At 40.1% G+C, this 19,954-nt stretch overlaps 2 protein-coding genes across 2 annotated transcripts; both read left to right on the top strand.

Moving 5' to 3' along the window:
- The first annotated feature begins 129 nt into the window (after window positions 1-129).
- rab33a (RAB33A, member RAS oncogene family) lies at window positions 130-6,372 on the top strand. The gene is made up of 4 exons (XM_088431210.1): window positions 130-644; window positions 1,391-1,531; window positions 2,809-2,889; window positions 3,243-6,372. The coding sequence occupies exons 1-4, from the start codon at window positions 285-287 to the stop codon at window positions 3,465-3,467; spliced, it is 807 nt and encodes a 268-aa protein (XP_088287336.1). The 5' UTR covers window positions 130-284; the 3' UTR covers window positions 3,468-6,372.
- A 607-nt stretch (window positions 6,373-6,979) lies between these two features.
- fmr1 (fragile X messenger ribonucleoprotein 1) lies at window positions 6,980-19,289 on the top strand. The gene is made up of 15 exons (XM_088431209.1): window positions 6,980-7,357; window positions 10,107-10,159; window positions 10,255-10,348; window positions 10,445-10,516; window positions 11,034-11,182; window positions 11,298-11,391; window positions 11,566-11,682; window positions 11,808-11,978; window positions 13,011-13,089; window positions 13,394-13,545; window positions 13,836-13,922; window positions 14,049-14,274; window positions 14,425-14,619; window positions 14,748-14,827; window positions 15,059-19,289. The coding sequence occupies exons 1-15, from the start codon at window positions 7,307-7,309 to the stop codon at window positions 15,245-15,247; spliced, it is 1,809 nt and encodes a 602-aa protein (XP_088287335.1). The 5' UTR covers window positions 6,980-7,306; the 3' UTR covers window positions 15,248-19,289.
- The last annotated feature ends 665 nt before the right edge of the window (window positions 19,290-19,954 follow it).

Here is a 19,954-nt window from a genome sequence, read left to right on the forward strand (position 1 = left end):
GTACAATTTACGATGATAATGATGATGATGACGATTAAGAGTATTGTGCGTAAAATCCCGCATCCCGTTGTTTTTGTTTTTGTCCATCAAGTGTTGTCTGCGCTCTTGTGTTTTTCAACGTGTCCTTTTCTTGCTGACAAATAATCTCGCAGCACCGCACATCAAGTCTCCTCCTTCTTTCCTCCGTTCTCTTCCGTTTCCCCTCCCTTCAGTCCATCCACCCATTCGTCCATAGCTACCCGACTCTCACGCATCCCGATTTTTGCATCGCCTCCTCCGGCAAAATGACTAACGATTCCCCGGAGGAGGAGAGCCGAGGAAGGAGAGTGACAAGGCCGAGCCGAGCAGACGATAATGTCACCATCCTAACGTCATCCATGGATGTTTACAGAAGCCGGAGCCGAGCCAGCAGCAGCAACGAAGCAGGCGCCAGCTTCACATCCTCGGCGGACTTGAGCACCTCCTCTCTGGAGCTGAGCATCCAGACGCGGATCTTTAAGATCATCGTTATCGGGGACTCCAACGTGGGGAAGACGTGCCTGACCTTCCGCTTCACTGGTGGGAGCTTTCCTGACAAGACCGAGGCCACCATCGGAGTAGACTTCAGGGAGAAGGCGGTGGAAATTGAAGGAGAGACGATCAAGGTAACATTCAAGCTTGTGTGGATGTAAATCGGAGACGTTTCCTTGTCCCCTCCCCCTCATCCTCCGCTTACTAGGCCTTAATTCGGCAGAAAATGCTATCATACACGCATTTCATCAGGTGTCTTCTTTACTGTAAGACAAGTGACTGAGAGGAAACCACGTGTAATAAAGGCAACTGTATTGGGGAATTCTTCAGAAAGCTCAATTGTTGAACATCAAAACAATTGTGCGGTGTGTGTGTGTGTGTGTGTGTATATATATATATATATATATATATATATATATATATATATATATATATATATATATATATATATATATATAAACTGTGATGAAACTGTTTTTGTTATTCCGCAAAGGACACAAAAAAAAACATTTGTTGTTTGTAAATGTGACAGATTAATTGGTTGTAAAAAAAAAATAAAAAATTCTAGATGCAGTTACAGAGTTAATCATTTGCTTTGCTGTTTTCTGAACTTTTTACCAATACGTTGATGTGTGTAGTGGCTGTGTAACGTCCAATGTATTTATTTTGTAGTAAAACTATATAAGTGTATTGTCCACAAAATACGGTCTATCCATCTATCCATCTGTTTTCTAGAGCTGCTTTCTAGTGCCTATCCCAGATGGCTTCGGGCAGGAGGCAGGATGTTTTGGTTTTTTTTCAGAATCAGTTGTCACTATGGAAACCAAACTGCTCATACATTTCTCATGTTCAGCTGTAAACAGACTCATCTCACCTCCAGGTGCAGGTGTGGGACACAGCTGGCCAGGAGCGATTTCGGAAATCCATGGTAGAACACTACTACCGTAATGTCCATGCGGTAGTGTTTGTTTATGATGTCACCAAAATGACTTCCTTCCGCAATCTGCAAACATGGATAGAGGTGAGTTAAACAACTGGCTATTAGTCTACTCTCTCAAAGATCCAGCACTATCTCTATTTTTAAGACTAGGCTGTGGAGGGTGATGAAAGGGGCGGAGCTGTCAGCTGATCACCACCTTGTGGTGTGTTGGCTCAGATGATGGGGGAGGATGCTGGCCAGACCTGGCAGGCCCAAACGTATCGTGAGGGTCCGCTGGGAATGTGTCAGAGTCCCCTGTCAGAAGAAGTTTCAACTCCCACCTATGGCAGAATTTCTCCCCATATCCCATTGGAGGCGGCGGATGTTGAGTCCATGTTCTGTGCCTCCCTTGTCGAGACGGCTGATCGGAGTTTTGGCCAAACGGGTGGTCGGTATCTGTCATGGCGGCAATCCCGAAACCTGCTGGTTGACACCAGTGGTAAGGGATGCCATCAAGCTGAAGAAGGAGTCCTATCAGGATGCGGTTCGCATCCGAGTGTGAAGCGGCTGGGATGAAGATCAGCACCTCCAAATCTGAGCGCATGATCCTCAGTTGGAAAAGGGTGGAATGTCCACTCCGAGTCAGGGACGAGGTCCTGCCCCAAGTGGAGGATTTCAAGTATTTGGGGGTCTTGTTCACAAGTGAGGGAAGGATGGAACAGGATATCGACAGGCGGATCGGTGCAGCGTCTGCTGCAACGCAGACTCTGTGTTGTTCCTGCCCTCACCTATGGTCACGTGCTGTGGGTTGTGACGGAAAGAACGAGATCCCGATATAAGCGGCCGAAATTAATTTTCTCCGCAGGGTGTCTGGGCTATCCTTTAGAGATAGGGTGAGAAGCTTGGTCATCTGGAAGGGACTCAGTGTGGAGCCGCTGCTCCTCTGCATTGAGAGGAGCCAGTTAAGGTGGTTGCTCCATTTGTTTAGGATGCCACCCAGACGCCTCCCTGCTGAGGTTTCCGGGCATGTTCCACCGGAAAGAGGCCCTGGGGACGAGGTCCTGGAGGAACTATGTTTCTCGGTTGGCCTGGGAATGCCTGGGGATCTCCCCGGAGGAGCTGGACGAAGTGGCTGGGGAGAAGGAAGTCTGAAATCTATCTTACTGTAGTTGACACAAAAAGACCATGATAGCTTTTTAAAGCAGTAACAGCCACACAATTACACCTGAATCTAGAGACAGAAAAATTATTCAGATATGGTGATAAGTTAAAAGTGGACATTAATACCATTAAAACAATTTTATGTTTAATGCTTGATCATTCCTGGAATTTACCTGGACATTTTATATTAATGAATTACGCGTTTCTTTTTGTTGCAGGAGTGTAACGGTCATAGGGTTTCTGCATCAGTGCCTCGAGTCCTTGTGGGGAACAAATGTGACTTAGTGGATCAAGTACAGGTCAGTAAACTGAAGATGGTATGTACTTAGGCATTCACAACACCAGAGGGTAGAAAATAAAAAATAGGTGGAATATTTGAAAAGACAATCAGCTGTGAGGATTTTATCTAAATAGTCGGACATCCTCCCTTACCACAAAAACATACAGTGTAGGAACTGAAGATTCTAACTTGCCCAATGCTGTGAACGTGAGTATTAGCAGTTGTGTCTATCTGTATGCAATGGTTTCTGACCAAAACCGGCTGTTTCCACCTCTCACTCAAATTCATCAGTGATGGGCTATTCACCTGTTCCCCAATGAGGACAGGTTATGTAGAAAATAAGATGATTAGTCATGATCATTATTTCTCCAGGTTCCATCAAACATGGCATTGAAGTTCGCTGATTCCCACAATATGCTGCTGTTCGAGACATCCGCAAAGGACCCAAGAGAGAGTCAGAATGTGAACTCAATCTTCATGTCACTGGCCTGTCGACTGAAAGCCCAAAAATCTCTACTCTACAGAGACGTGGAACGTGAGGACGGGAGAGTGCGACTCACACAGGAGACTGAGACAAAAAGCAATTGTCTTTGTTGAGGAAAAATGCAATTGGTAGATGTATCAAAATAACGATGCATGTCAAGGAGGGGGAGGTTAGTGATGATGGGGGTGCAAAACATGAAACTTTATGTACGTTTACTGGTTCAGGAGCAAGTTGATGTTTGTGATTGACCGAAAGCAACATATTTGACAGAAGACAATGTGAGGCAACATTTGCTCTGGAATTTAGCGCAAGGACAGAGGAAAAAATATGCTCAAGATGGAGTTAACAATGAATACCAAGATGAATACGATGGTTACACAGCTATTATGAGTTGATGAGCCTGCTTTGTTTTACTTTGATGAACTTGTCGAAAGGTATTTCCTCAAATCGTGGCCTCCGCTCATGCAGGTGCCTACACATGAAGTTGGTGGAGAAGTATTTGCCAGAGGAAGGAATTAGGGACTGGAAAAAACAAAAGAATTATGCAAATGCCACGCTTCATGGAAAGAGAGGAAAAAAGTTCACAAAGTTGGACAAGCAGACAGCATTTAGAGCAATTTTATTACATGAGTCTGTAATATATAGAATACATGCATAATACATAGAATACAATTCTATACAGTACAGTATAGAATATGTAATACATTTATATAGTATTATAATATTCATACTATACATATTCTTTTAATCAAGCATTATTCACAGTATTTGTGAAAATCATAGGATTCTATTATTTAATATTATTTGTACAAATACAATGTAGACATCCCCCAAAACACACAACCTTACCCCAAACAAACTTCTGTTCTAGAGTAATCAAACCCCTGGCCACTATATGAGTAGGTAAGATACAGTATATTGCACATACTGTACAAGATGAGTCAAAATGACTTGATGAAAGGCTGTTAACAAAAACCAATAGCGGCATTGTTATTAACTTTGGTAGTTTTTTTTTTTTTTTTTTTTTTTCAGATTTTGACCTGAAAAAAACTTATCTCCCATGTTCTTTATGCCTAATATAATTGCCTTACTGATGCATCTTTGAGTTTGAAGCGGTCAGCTGACAATAGTACAGATGCTTCAGATAGTATCAGGGTTTACAGTATATCAAGTTTAGCTTTCAAAAAGGTTGACTTGCCTAAAATCACTGTGAGCCACACATCTAAGACACAGTAAATGTGGACCACACACCACGGGGGAAATATGTTCTCCTTTTTAGCATAATGTACGGAATATACTATATTTCCATAGTGCTTTTCCCCATTTTATTGTGGCTTATTCTCTTTTGTCTTCATACAAATGCAAGAAAACCCAAATGCAATGCGACTTTTAGTCCGGCACAATCATTCCTACGTTTTCAACAGTTTCTCTCGTACAGTAGTGTGTGCTGCGTCCTTGCCGCCATTTATCTAAAGGACAGCTCAAAAACTGTACAGACAAGGTTACAGACGTGATTCTCTATTTACAGTCCACAGACATGTAATATGGTTGACATTGACATAGCTGTTATGGGTCAAGGGACACAGGCTGTGATTGCTGTGGCTCATATGGACATAATTCAGATCACTGAGCATTTGAGTCAGGCCTCCAAGATGAGGATTTGCTACAAACTGAGTAAAACATAAGAACTTTTGGACGGTACTGACTTCTGCCATTGCAAGCTTTTCTTCTTCATATTACTACTGTAGCATCGTATTTGTTGTTCTTTAGTTTTAACATATTGTAAGACTGACTTGAATTGAGGGGTTACATGTACTGCATATTTGTGCGTGGAGAGGTTATTATGACCGGTGTTGACCTAATTACCTAAGATGGGCGGACAATGCAGCTGAGCACCAATATAATAAATGAATAGCTCCTCTTTTGCAGTGTTATCACTAAATAAAGAGAAAAATGACCCAAGCAAGGTAGACATATTTACCGGGCAGTAACTAATAGGGATGGAATCTGTTTTTTGTTTTTTTAGCTTGTTGGGCCAGAAGTGCAATGGAATAAATGGGGAGAACACGCTGCCTGTCACTCTACTACATTATAGTAGAGCAGCCAAACATTGTGAGAAGACCAGTAAATGCTTCAAAATAAACTGTACCTTTTATTTTGAAGTTTTACCTGGGAGCATGGTCCCGACAACTGTCTACTTGATAATCTTTTGTCCGGGAGACAGTAGCTCCCAATGTAAACAACACAACACAGTGGGTTCTTTATTTTTTAGTTGGCATTCTTTTTTTCGTCTGAATTTTTTTTTTCATGTGGTGCAATGTTTTACAGTCGATCAACACTACCTCAGCGTTCAACCGCGATCGACACCCCTGTTCTAAGGTAACGTTTTTCAATCTTTTTTTCAATTATGTAGTCACCGTCAAGTCAAAGTTTAGAATTTATATGATTTTTTTACATTTATTTTTGCTATTATTAATTAAAGTGATTATTTTGGGGGGTCAGCAACCCCAGACATTTGTTCAGTCCACTTTACTAAGAACATAAGTAATCTTTTTACCATGAACTTTTCCATATCACATGGTTTAATCATATGTAATACATCTGATTTGGGTGACGGCACGGTGGCAGACAAGTTAGCACGTCTGCCTCTATTCCCTCTATGAGATTAATTTCACCTTTCAAGGGTGATATTTATATGCTGCTTTTGTATCAGTTTCCACGAGTCGTCTATTTCTCTGTATTTTGTTCATTTTTACTTTTTACCATTTTTAGAAGTCTAATTCAATTCTGTGCCTGTACTGTATGTTTCAGTTTTATATATTTTGCCTTACATTTCTCATGTCTGCTTACTTCACCTTTCAATATCTACACATTTGGTTGGTGGAAACTTTGCAGATGCATAGAACAGACTATCTCAAGTAGATGTGAGGTAAACCATTATCAGTATTCAACACAATGATTTGTAAAACAAACAAAAAAAATCCAGTGAAGTTGCTAATAAAGAGTTTTACAACCATACATCCAGTGTTTGTCACAATTTCACTCATAAAAAGCATGGTTGAATGTACTGTATGTAAATAACTTAGGAAAGCTGGGGAAAGGCTCAGTTTTTCAGGAAATTCCTAAATGAAAGAATCTCATCAACCTGGTCAACACCCCCAAAGAAAAAAATCATAAAAACAAGTAAAACATATTTTGGATTCTATTCAATACAATAAATTAACGATGAAAATAATAATAACGTCTTGATGAAATGGGTTTCTGCTCTGGATGCTGACCCCCGTTAATTTGGTGTGCTTTCCAATGGTGGGATGCTCTTGAGGACATTTCGTGTCAAAAAAAAAATCAATGTTTAGTATGAATCGTGTTGCAAAGTGTAAAACGTGAAAGGGGGAGAAATACAGAATCTATGATCACCAAGACGTGTTATCTATTCAATTCATTTAATTACACCAATATGTAAATTCGATCATTTACTTGTCCATTTTTTATAAACATTTCCGATATCGGGTGGATCAGGCGATCTTATGGGTAATCTAAGGACAGCAGCACCAGCCTTTCCTGAATGTGAGCAGCCACGGATCTCAGTAGAGGAAGAAACCGGAGACGTCACATAGATGCAAGCAGGAGTAGCTGCCTGACCACTAATCACACAACACTAACTACCTACTACGAGGGAACCTTGCTGTGGTCTACATGCTTCCTCTTTGATCCATCGTCAATCTAAATCTGTAGGCTAGCATTGAACCAAATAGAGACTTAACGACCTCGCTGCACTGGGGATCGTGTTAAGGTTCCAAATATTTATTTGCACCACTCGTCTTGCATCCTGCTGGCAGCCTATTTTAGCCAGCAAGAACACTGCCTGGGCTAGCGTCAGGCTAGCCAGCTAGCTAGCTACTCGTATCGCTAACGGTGGTTAGCTAGCTAGCGAGCTGTGGTAACTTGCGTCATGGATGAACTACTAGTAGAAGTGAGGGGAACCAGTGGTGCCTTTTATAAGGTAGGTTGTATTTCGATCTTTCTATGTAAGGCAAAACACCAAGTATACAAGCCAAGTTAGCCAAAGAGCAATCGCCCAGTTAGCATTGATTGGGGTACCTGCCCCGGCCTCCGTGCTCTCCTCCACCCTGCGCGGCCGGGACATACTAGCGGAAAAGCTGTAAACAAAGCTAAGACTGAGGCGATTTGAGATCCGTGCTCAGATCAAACCTACTCTCATACTGGATCGTACCTTGGCTGTGGTGAAGCTCGACCAGTAGAATCACGAGTGATGCTGTACCGAATGGAATGCACTATTGAAGCTGTCGATCGGCCGCTCATAGCTAAACATTTTATTATGGGGTGCTTGAGTTATTTGGGGTTCTTCTTTTGTTGACATCGATTAAAATGCATAAGGCTGCTTAGGTTTTTGGTTTAAAGTGATAACTATGAATATGGTGACAGCTGTTTAGTGGTAATATGGCCATGTTGGTTGCTAACATACTGCGACGTTTGGAATTTATACAAAAGAACCCAAATTGCAATGTGGTCTCTTTAAAGAGGGCTTTTTCTATGGCCATTTATATTATGTTCATTTATGTATTAATGTAAGTGAATTCCTTTGTTGGAGAAGTCAAGACAAAAATTTCCTTTACAATAACTAACAGCAAAATCTACCCGTTTCTATCCGTCTCAAGGGTGGCCATTTTGCAATTTGTTGTCGACTTAAAATGACATCACAGGTGCGCAAAACTCAGGTAATGACCAATCATGGCTCAGCTTGTCACATGACCAAACTCAGAAAACAGGTGCATTTTTCTGTTTATTTTTTACATTCCACAAATGCAATACATAACAGAACGCTGTGTTTAGACTAGTGGAACACATATGCAACATAGTGTAAAGACTTCTGCTTTAACTCGTTTCATAAATTATAAAGGTGATGTTATAGTTACAATTGTGTTAAAATCTGGTTAGGATGTTTCCCTCACAGCTGAGAGTTTCTTGTTTCAGATCTTCAGAGGCATTTGTACACCGACAACATTTTTGGTATCCCACTGTGAATGAAAGAAACCCCATTAATAAAGAAATCAAATTCACCAATTAAGATCAGACCACACTTATGCATGGTTATTCAACAGATTTATTATTTCGACACGATTTGGTGCGAAAAACCAACTAAGGCAATTATTGCAATGATAAAAAACATTTTGGTCCTTTCTTGATGAGCATCGTTTCCTATATTTAACCAGGTAAAACTCATTGCGATGTTTGCATACATATTTGAAAGGATTTAGATCAGGACTCATAGAAAGCCTCTTCAGAAGTCCAATATTTTGTGTTTGCTTGCGCTTGGATTTGTTTAGCTATTTGTTTGAGGTCATTGTTGTGGTGCAAAACCTGCGAATGAGATTTAAGTTTTCTGACATGTGGGCAATGCATTTCTCTCCAGAATATATTGTTGATAGTCTTGAGATTTAATTGTACCCCACATTGATTGAAGTCACTGTGCAACAAAGCAGCCCCAGAATATGATAAACTCTCATCTGTTTTACAGGAGAGTCAGTCTTGTTTTGGTTTTCTTGGTGTGCTTAATTTTTTTTGTGCCAAAGAACATAAAGTTTGATGTGTCTTGCCAAAATGTTTTGTTGTGCAAAAATACCCGTGTGAAAAAAATCCATGCATTGAAGCCTCTTTCTCACTTCCCCATACAACGAAAAATCCCCCCGTTGCATTATACGAAATGTTTTTTTTTGTCTGCATTTGCGTTGCACTAAAATTTACTACAGTGAAAACATGCCTGCAGCAAAAGTCTTGGTTGGTTTATTCTTGATGCGCCGGCATGCGTTTTGCAGCACTTGATATTTGGAGCGGCTTTTCCTCACAGTCAGACGATATTCTCCCAAACGATAGGTGGCAGTAAATGGACTCTACAGCATACCAACACCATTGCTGTATAACAGAGGTAGAGAATCCTTGAAGATTTTAATAATCTAAATTCTTCTAAGCGTTTTTAAACATATTCCTCATCTCTCCCCAACACTGTTTATGCTATTTAGATCACGGTTTTCCTTTTCAGACGAATCATAAAGGTTTTTGCACCAGCGAACTTCCATAAGCAATCGTGGTTGCCTAAATAATGTAATTTTGTGGAGCCGCGGGGAGCTCGCGGACGCCTCAAGCTTAATCCCAAACCAAGTTTAAAACTTGAAGACAGAATAAAAGTAATAAAGATGGATGAAGCAAGGTGAAACATTATGCAAGAAATTGATGTATGAAAACGAATGCTTATTGTAGATTTGACTCTCTTTTTTCCCTTTTTTTCAATGTTGGATGGTTTTGTTTTTAACTTTGTTCTTATGTTTACGCCAGAGAAATAGATTTGCTATTGTGAAGAGTCGCCTGTTGTCAAAAATTTCTGTCCGCAAACATGATTTCGTTGTAGTGGAGTTTCATTGTACCTTTAATCGTTGGGGATTTTAGGTTGCTCACCTTCTCCTTTACCTTGGCTTTCCTTGCATTTGTTACTTACAGTTTGTTAGGCTTTTGCAACACAGAGGCAAGCCACTTTTTCCTGTGTCCTTCAGGGCATGGTATGGCCTACTTTGAACATTTGATATGTACAAATCTAGAGTGTTTACAACTTGAGTGTTCAGCCATGCTGTCTGAACAGATTTACTCAGGCTAGGGAAACAAACAATTTCAACCTAATTTTGCCACTAGAATATTAACTTATTGTTTGTGAACATCTTTGAATATGCTTCTTTTAGGCATTTGTGAAGGATGTCCATGAAGGCTCAATCACAGTTGCATTTGAGAACAAGTGAGTAATGTCATGGTATCAATAAACTACAGCATTACTACTATTATTACAGTATTAGAGCATCAAGTGATCCAATAAATGTGCTTCCATACCAGTTGGCAGCCGGAGCGCCAGATCCCCTTCCAGGATGTGCGATTTCCTCCTCCAACAGGGTTCTGTAAAGAGATAAATGAGAGTGATGAGGTTGAGGTGGGCTCCTTAGTGATTCTGTGTACATTTTTCACTTTTCAGTTACACGTTTTTTTATATATATTTGATTAATCTTCACTGTGTGGGTTTGGGCAGGTATATTCCAGGGCGAATGACAAGGAGCCATGTGGATGGTGGCTGGCCAAGGTTCGCATGGTTAAAGGAGAGGTAGGATTCAAAATTTTCTTTTTATTGCGCAGTCTGCAACAACATGAACACATTAGTATGCAAATGTTAACACAAAGAGGAGTCGCTTTTGTTTTAGGCTAATTTTTCATGAGCTAGTTTAACAAAGATACACACAGCTCGTGTTAGCTGCCAAATTGTATTTGTCTGATAAGCCAGTATATATAGCCACATTTTAAAAGTTCTGATACCCACATACAAATCCATGAACATTCCGTCGGGGATTTCACTTTTCGCGAGGAAACACATGAGCTCTCAAACTTGCAGCCATGTTAGCAAATCATTTTAAAACTTGATTCACTGAAACGCTTGTTACACCAAATCCTTGCAGTGTATCTACATTTAGTCACTTTTATAGGTTGATATATGCATTTTGTCTTTATCGGGATCATATTTACATCACATTAAAGAATATCCACAAATTGCCTTTTAATACCTTGCAATTTTCTTTCGTTCCTGTAGAAATATTTGTCATTGATTTGTGTGTGTGTGTGTATAGTTTTACGTTATAGAGTATGCTGCATGTGATGCGACATTAAACGAGATTGTGACGCTGGAGCGGTTACGGCCGATCAATCCCAACAAACCAGCCACCAAAACTACCTTCCTCAAGATCAGACTGGATGTCCCTGATGATCTACGGCAGATGTAAGATATTTGTATACATTGCCTTAAAATAGTATTTGCATTCGTAAAGGTAACGTTTTTCAAATGTATTTATTTTGACAATTTTCACATCTTAACTTTGACTCCTTGCTATCAGGTGCTCAAAAGAATCGGCACACAAAGACTTCAAAAAAGCGGTGGGAGCGTTCAGTGTCACCTACGACTCTGAGAAGAAGCAGCTGGTCATCTTGGTTTGTGTTGTTTTTTTAAGATATTGTCTCATTGTTTTTTCCAAGGAACATTCTTGATATACTGCAACAATGCTTACTAGCTCTGTATCTGTCTCCATAAAACGATTCAACTTCTCTGCATCTACAAGTCTTCCAAGGTAGACCTTTGATGTGAGCATTAATCTGTTTTAACAGTCAGTGAATGAGGTCACAGCAAAGCGGGCCAACATGATGAGCGACATGCACTTCAGGAGCCTCCGCACCAAACTGTCTCTGATGCTGAGGAATGAAGAGGCCAGCAGACAACTAGAGGTACACACACACATACACGCACACACACAAAACTCTGTTAACATTTGAATATTAATTGCGTTCCTTCTGGCCAGCTAAAGTACAAATCCAATCTGTTTACGTTTATTTTATTTTTTTTCTCGCAGAGTTCCCGACAGCTGGCATCCCGGTTTCATGAACAATTTGCAGTGCGTGATGATTTAATGGGGCTAGCCATTGGGACTCACGGCGCCAACATTCAGCAAGCCCGCAAAGTCCCTGGAGTCACTAATATAGACCTGGATGAAGAGACGTGCACCTTCCATATTTATGGAGAGGTAAGATAGCCCAACTTTCTATTGAGCAACACTTTTAATTACTGTATTTTCCACACAATGATGTGCACCTTCAATGAATGGCCATTTTTTAATTCATATATAAGGCGCACTGGGTTATAAGGCGCATAAGTGTAGCGTAAAAGCTACAGTAGCGGCTGCGGTTACATTATGCATCCACTAGTTGGAGTTGGCATTTTACATCCACTAGATAGAGCTGCATTAAAGGGAATGTATTAAAAACAATCAGCTACGTCGTCAGAGTTTATTCATAGAATACAAACTTTATTAATACAATATAAGCATTCTCATAACTCCCAAAATGAATAAACAGCTGTTTTATTTTAGTACTATCTGAAGAATGGGGAAAGACTTCATTACATTAAAAGGCTTTTTAGATAAATGCCAAAAACGAATCAAGTGTATAAATATGTTAATCAGATTGCAACCAAAAACCTTAAAATACATTGTTTTGTTGATTAGGTATGGCGTTGTTGAATTTACACACGGATTAGATTAAGCAGTCAGCATCCATTGTCAGCCTTATTTTGGAGGTGCAGTCAGGAGGTCACTGTGTGTTAAGGATAGCATGTAGGCCGTGCTCATTTTGATGACTCCCTCATTCAGGACTCTTTCGAAAGCAGTTACTGTAAGTCTGCGTTTTTATGTGTTTTGGACATCGTTGTTGCCACATGCTTCGAACACCTTTTATATGCATCATACTCTTGCCAACGGCTGTTGTTATTGTGTAAATCAGTTTTTTACAGTTTTAATTGGTAATTTTGTTACCCTTCATTTTATTTTAAGGATAAGCTGAATCCAAATGCCTGGTGAGAGCTGGGAACAGAATATGGCAGCAGTCACAAATATATGTTTTGTTATAACCTTTGTTTTGTCCAACCTTTTGGCCTGTACTATGTATAACTAGATGCACTATATAGTCGGCATACTCTAGAGCAGAACTATCGCACTCTTCAAGATACACTTGTTACGAACCGATGTTTCAAAATGTTTTATGTTCGTTGTTTATCTAAGGACCAGGAAGCTGTTCGTATTGCGCGAAGTTTCCTGGAATTCTCTGAAGATGTCATCAAAGTTCCCAGGAACTTAGTAGGTGAGAAATTCACTCCACCAATAAGAGAGCTGTGTGGTATCTGTGCCAGAGGGGTGATGTTCCACCAAGTGTTTATTTTTTTTCTAATTTGTTGTTTGGTAGTTTTAAATTTAAACAAATTGACTGACCCGCAGCCATAAATTTGACGTAAATTCAGCTGGTCATGTACCAGAAGCAAGTGCAAAACTCAGATACTTTATTCAGTATTGAAAGTAAGATTTCAGCATTTTTTTTAATTTCCCGAGATCAGCCTGTATACAACATGCCTATTGTGCTCATGATGTTACTTTTTTTTTCCTTTTAGGCAAAGTGATTGGGAAGAGTGGCAAACTGATCCAGGAAGTGGTTGATAAGTCTGGCGTGGTGCGGGTTCGTATTGAGCCAGAAAATGACAAAAAGCCTTCTGTGGCAACGACATCAGTGGCAGCAGCAGCAACAGCTTCGGCGACAGATGATGTGAGTCTGAAAAAAATTTTGATTAGTTGTCATTTACATTAAATTCAAGGTTTTTGGAAAATGATACTGGTATGTGATTGACTTGTGAAAATTTGCCTAGACATAAGTGATTTTTTTGTGGATTTTTCTGCAGATACCATTTTTAAGGCTACAACTATAAGTGTCAATATTTGAACCATTAAAGAGGAGCTTTAACTACTATAGATTGCATCAGTGGAAAATGAGTCCTAAGGGTGTGTAAAAATTGGGAAAATACTTGAATGTTTCTATGTCAACAAACTTTTTCATAGGGAATGGTGCCCTTTGTCTTTGTGGGGACCAAGGAAAGCATTTCAAATGCAACGGTACTGCTGGACTATCACCTCAACTACCTTAAGGTACACATAAATGACACCGTGTCACAACTGATGACGTTATCATGTACATCATTATCTATTGTTCTTGAAATTTAATGAAATGGGTATTCTGTGGTTCATGTTAAAAATATTCCCCAATATCTACAGGAAGTAGACCAACTCCGTCTGGAGCGTCTTCAGATTGACGAGCAGCTGAGACAGATAGGCGGCGGGGGTGGTGTACCAGGAACAGGCCCACGAAATCTTAAAGACAAAAGCTATGTGTTTGACAATGGAACGGGCCTTGGGAGAGGTGCGGGAGGAGGAAAACCCTACGGAGGAGGGGGAAGAGGCGGTCGAGGGCGAAGAGGAGGTGGTGCTTCTTTTGCCTCAGGTGCTGTTCCGTTGCTACTCTAGTCTTGTTTTTTGTTTTTCGCTTTATATGGTTCTCTGATAATCAGTCTGTTTTGAAACCTTTCAACATTTACACAGGAATCAAATGAATACAGAGTTAGTGTAAAATGATTTTTTCATTGCCCACTAGGCACCAACTCAGAGGCATCCAACGCCTCAGAGACTGAGTCAGACCACCGAGATGAGCTCAGCGATTGGTCCCTGGCTCCCACCGAAGAGTTAATGACAGGAGGCGGGACAATGCCAAGACGGACAGATGGGCGCAGGAGACCGGGTGGCGCAGGACTTCGAGGGCGAGGTGGAAGAGGACGAGGGGTGTATAAAGGTAAGTGGATTATTTGTCTTTGGCTGTCATATTTGCAGCTGCTTAGACTGAAGAGCTGAAATAGAAAGTTCTGACTGAAATGATTGAAATAAGTTGACATACGTATTGTCTTGGACTCCCCCGTTTAGGTGATGATGTACAGTGGAGCGACCCACGGCCTCGTCATATCAGAGAGCCCAAGACCAGAGCACAGGAAGACACCCTACAGGTACTCTTCATTATACATATAAATAAATATACTATATATTATGTAGTATATACTACTATACAGCAATGGTTACATACAGGGCAGCAATATATATCATGATGAAAATAAGAATATTAGCTAGCATATATACCAAGTTGGGAACTACCAATCTTCAAACATTCTTCTAAATGTCTTTTGGTTCACTGCCATTAGCTGCTGTATGACACGATCCTTGCTTCTGTCACCCCACAGATTCGTGTGGACGGAAACAACGAACGTAGTGTGCAGCATTCCTCAGGAGGGCGAGGAGGGCCTTCATCACAGGGTGGGCACAGCTCCGGTGTCGAGGGCCCCCTGCGTCATCAGCAGCGACCCGTCAGAGACCGAGGGATGAAGAAGGAGAAGCAGGACGCACCCCCTCTGGTGAACGGAGTGTCGTAGATGCATCACTGGAGGACCATCTCACATGCAGAAACGAACCCACACTCTTCACGCACATACAACGACAACTCATTAACCATCCACACTTCCCTCCCCCCTCACTTTCTTTTTTCATTTTTGTCAGTTGCAACCTTAGACATGCGCTTCCATCAGCGTGGAAGGCTCTAGTGAGTATTTGTAGTGAAGACCACCGCTACATCCGTGTACGGCTCAGTGTAGTGCAGCGACATAGAATGGGACCGAATGACATAGCGATGATGTTTCTTGACGTAAAAGCAGCCCCCTGTCCAGCAAACTTTGTACTTCAATGACAAAACGCATCTCAAGTTCAGTTATGCACATTGCTTTTCTCCATTAGCTCATGAATATACATAGTTACAGCACATGCTATCCTTCACTTTCTCTGCATGGGGAGGTTCAACCTCGATCAGAGACTTGCTCCTGATACGTTTTGAGACTGCGCCTTCGACCATATGATTAGGACACAATGAATGCAACCACCTGAACGCTGTTGTGGTATCACTGCAGCCTAAACATAACGTAGTCCATGACCCCAGACTAGCCGGTTGATAAGCATGTCTGCAAAGCCTTCGGCTAGGGCAAGATGTCGTGTGTGGGCAACACTTTACATGACACATGACAATATCATCTTGTCTGTTTCATTGTGCAAATAACGATGAGCGGCACACTAACAGAATATCCCCTCATCTTCAAATCATCCTCCTCGACTTCGTTTAGTGTCTTTGGCTCAGTGCTCTTCGGTCAATTAGTCAAGAGCGTTTAACATCTGATGTTGGACAGTAAAACCCCCGCACCTCACCAAACTGCTCATTCACAACTCAGTTGGAAATGTCTTTTCTCCTCTTAACTGGACTCACTCACTTTGATATCCCAGTTTAGCTTGTTTTTGTTTTTTGTTTTTTCGCATATAAGCATGAAGCCTCACCAAGAGATTGTTCCCTGCTTTTGTTAACAAGGCAACACAATGTTGAGTTAACTAATATGAGGGAATGTAAAGCCTTTATTGAGTTTCAGATGGTAATTACAAATTCATATCTATCCAATTCAATGAACATATTCATGCATTTTCAGTCACGAAAGCACCATGTTTCTCCCGGTAACTTCTCTAGGAGGTTTGTGTAATGCAGTGCTACTTCCTGCCTTGTTCACTAATGACATTCATCTGTCAGAGTCATTCTGTACCTGTGATATTATTTATGTATCGCAGCATCTTCTGGCATCATGCAGCTTACAGTTTAGCTTCTTGGTGTGTTTTGATGAGTCAAGCTGAGCTCCCTTTCCCGCATTAAAAAAAAAAAAAAAAAAAGAAAAATCCTATCTACTTGTCACAGAAAAACCTAACGACATTTTAATCCAGATCGTACAATTCATTTGGGTGATGTTGAATCAAATCTGAAGCCCCTTTAACGCTTTTAAAAGGTTGTTTCCATCCATCAGGTTGCCCTTTTATATGAGGACCCGACCGATTTGTAATTTTGTTCCACCTTCTTACGCCCATGCAACAGACTTGTCTGTGCCACACTCTGGATATTTACATGTCTCATGCCCACCACTTGGTTTCTGAGGCCAGTATTCATTTTTGTTCACTTATACAGAAGTATTAATGAATTGTGAATCTTTTTCACTAATCTTAGGCATTCACGCTGCAGCCAGGCTGCATTTTTAAAGTCTGCAATGCATTCAAAAAGCGGTTTGAGGACAAATAACCTTTTTACGTTCCATAAAGCCTCAACAGAGAAGGAAGTTGTTTTGTGTTGTTAAAAAGAAGATAGGGTTGCATACTGTATATAATGATGTCATAATTTGTCTGAAAATGAAATTGTACTATTGTTTCAAATGTGCACTTATCCTTATTTTCTTTCTTTCGTTGCTGTTTGATATCAGTTAAATGCTAGATCTCTTGATAATAAACTTGCTGTAAAAACGTTTGCTCCATAGCACAATTGAGTCACATTGATAGTAAAATGTCCTTAGCACTGTTGCTGAGGTCCAAAACTTCACACAAATTGATGACAAGGACCGAAACATTCCATATAGTAAAGTGTGTCCAGAGAGAAAACTATTACTGCAGTCATTTGACAACATCCGTGATACAATCACCTAAATTTGGATTGACTTGCAATTGTTAGTCTTTCAGCTGTAGGTTTTTTACTTCAAATATGTAAAGGGCTTTGTGTTCTTTTTTTAAGTTGTGGGGGCTAATAGATCATACCCGCTTTAATTGCTGAGCCTTTAAAAAGTTCAAATTGTTTTTATTTTTTGCAAGTCTGCTTTCATGAATTTAAGATTGTTCTCATAGCGGCAGCCCTCATTTAATTCTAAAATATGAGATGCACGCAATCCTACTTGATTTATCCTTTGAGAAAACTAGTGGAGAAATTGCAAAAAGAATCTTTGTTTAAAAAAAAATACACTGTTGGAATCAAATATTTGTTTTGCTGTACATTATTTTCTGATTGTCAGCATAGAAGCCGCAAATATCTAACTAACCTCTAACTCTATTTCATCATCTATCGATCAGAAGAATTATATGGTTCACTCTAGCAAAGCGTTTCTTACACCCAGAGAAAAGATTAGGCCGAGACGATATTAGTGTCAGGTTGGATGCTGGATCCTGCCAAAAACAAACAATAAGATACTTTTTTTTTTTTTTTAACGCTCAAACCTTTTCAGCAGCAAGAAGTTAAGTTGTGTGCATTGTTGTGTTTGGGGGGGGGGTTAATACTAACAATTAGCGATTTAAAATCAGATTGTACTATAATAGAAGATGTACATTGAGAAGGTGGGATACTGTTGCATGCTGCCCATGTATCGTCTGTAAGGAACTGGTGTAGTGGAATTATCTGTGCTGAAAAAAAGTGTCATCATTCTAACGCTCGTTCTGACAAGGATTATACTACTGTGTCAATGACGTAAATGCTAGAAACAAACTTTAAGATGAGTAAACGGGACCATGGCCAAATGAAACCCCAAGAAGCGGTACTAACAGTGACAACAGGATTTTTAAAATGTTGAGTTTTTGAAATGCAACACAATTGTCTTTCGGTTTGTGTGTTGTTTTGGTAGACCCTGTGGAATCAGCTTGATTGTACTAAAACTTGATGGTTAAATCGCATTAAATGCATCCATGCGGGATAACTGTGGGAATCAAGACTTTGAGAGAGCATTGATGTAATTTGCAGAATGCATGTTGTATGTAAATTTTCCCCTTAGACTAATAGCGACAACCTGGATCAGAGGTGTTATGGCTGTCCCCTTCTAATAAAACTATTACAAATATTTTCACTGGATATTGTAAAAAAATAACCATAGTTTTATCATGAGGCAAATGTGTTAGTTTGACTTTAGGCAGTATTACATAAATGCTTCTGTTAAGTTGATGGTGTAAATGGGATTGAACATGGCCGTTTAAATCCTGTTTAAACATAGTTTGTGTGAATGTAGATGATGTCTATCTGCAAAATGCTGCTCCTAATATGAATATTCTGAGGAGTAACATTTTACCCATGCCACACTTGGTTGCAAGACGAATAATTCAGACTTAAGAGGAAAAACAACAAAAATGTGCCGTAATGTATGAAACTAATTTGAACCGTTTAAAATGACAAAATTTAAAAAATGGATAATGCAAGATCTTGAATTGCAAATCTCACTGAGCAAATACGCCATTTGAGGTTGCAATACGTTTTCAACAGAAGGTGACCAACTTTGACTTTTTCTTGCTTGCCACTGCAGCAAATGTCTCTTACACCAGAATGTATAATGCAACAAATGCTAACTTGACACATTGCTGGCTGTTTTAACAGAGAAGCAGGAAGGCAAGAAGCAAGGAAAATTTTGTACATACTTAAACCAGGGTAGTCTAAAAAGCTGTAAATCTTGTGAGCACTTTTGGGCATTTTCCCCCCTTTGTAAATACTACTTACTAGCATTTAAAGTGTCTGGGTTTACATGTCTGGTTATAGTGCAATATATTTTGTATGCAAGCAGTTTCAATAAACAAAAATTGATCTTCTGATAACTTGTCTCGTTGATTTTTTTTATTTTATTTTTTGCGAGGGAAATTTTCTTTGGTGCACACTGACATGTCGAGGAAATATTTCAATGCTGCTATGTGTTACCATACTCCGTAATGAATGAAAACGAACCGCGCAGTATTGATTAAGAACCGCATGGGGGAGTTGTGGTGCCGTCTCTTTATTAAGTCTGGCCTGAATCTCCATTTGGAACTGTTTGAATCCGTAATGTTTATTATTATTGTATTATAAACTCCTTTATTGCTAAAAATAACAGTCGGTAAAACGAAAAGCAGCAATGACTGCGTCGGGATTAGTTCAATTGGAATGAAGGGTTTTAATCATATCCTTGTCATAATAGTGTCTTTCGGGCTCATTTTGTCATTTTATGCACCACTAACTCATCCTGCAATTTCTACATGAAAATCTCATCACTTTGCAGCTTTCTGTCTCGCTCTCTCTGTGTGTCGCTCTCTCACTTTCTCTTTCTCTCTCTTTCCCAGTCTCTCAAGGTCTGACCTAGTTTTGGACAGCCTCCACACGCGCACGCAAACACCTACACACAGTTTGATACTTAAAACACTAGATTTTTTTTTTTTTAAGCTAGTGTGAAGTTGTACTTTATATCAATGAGAGGGCTGGAATGTATAAAGGTTGTGGCGACAATGCT

This window comes from Hippichthys cyanospilos, chromosome 13 (assembly GCF_059441005.1).
Source record: "Hippichthys cyanospilos isolate Australia breed blue-spotted pipefish chromosome 13, RoL_Hcya_1.0, whole genome shotgun sequence".
NCBI classification, from domain to species: Eukaryota; Metazoa; Chordata; class Actinopteri; order Syngnathiformes; family Syngnathidae; genus Hippichthys; species Hippichthys cyanospilos.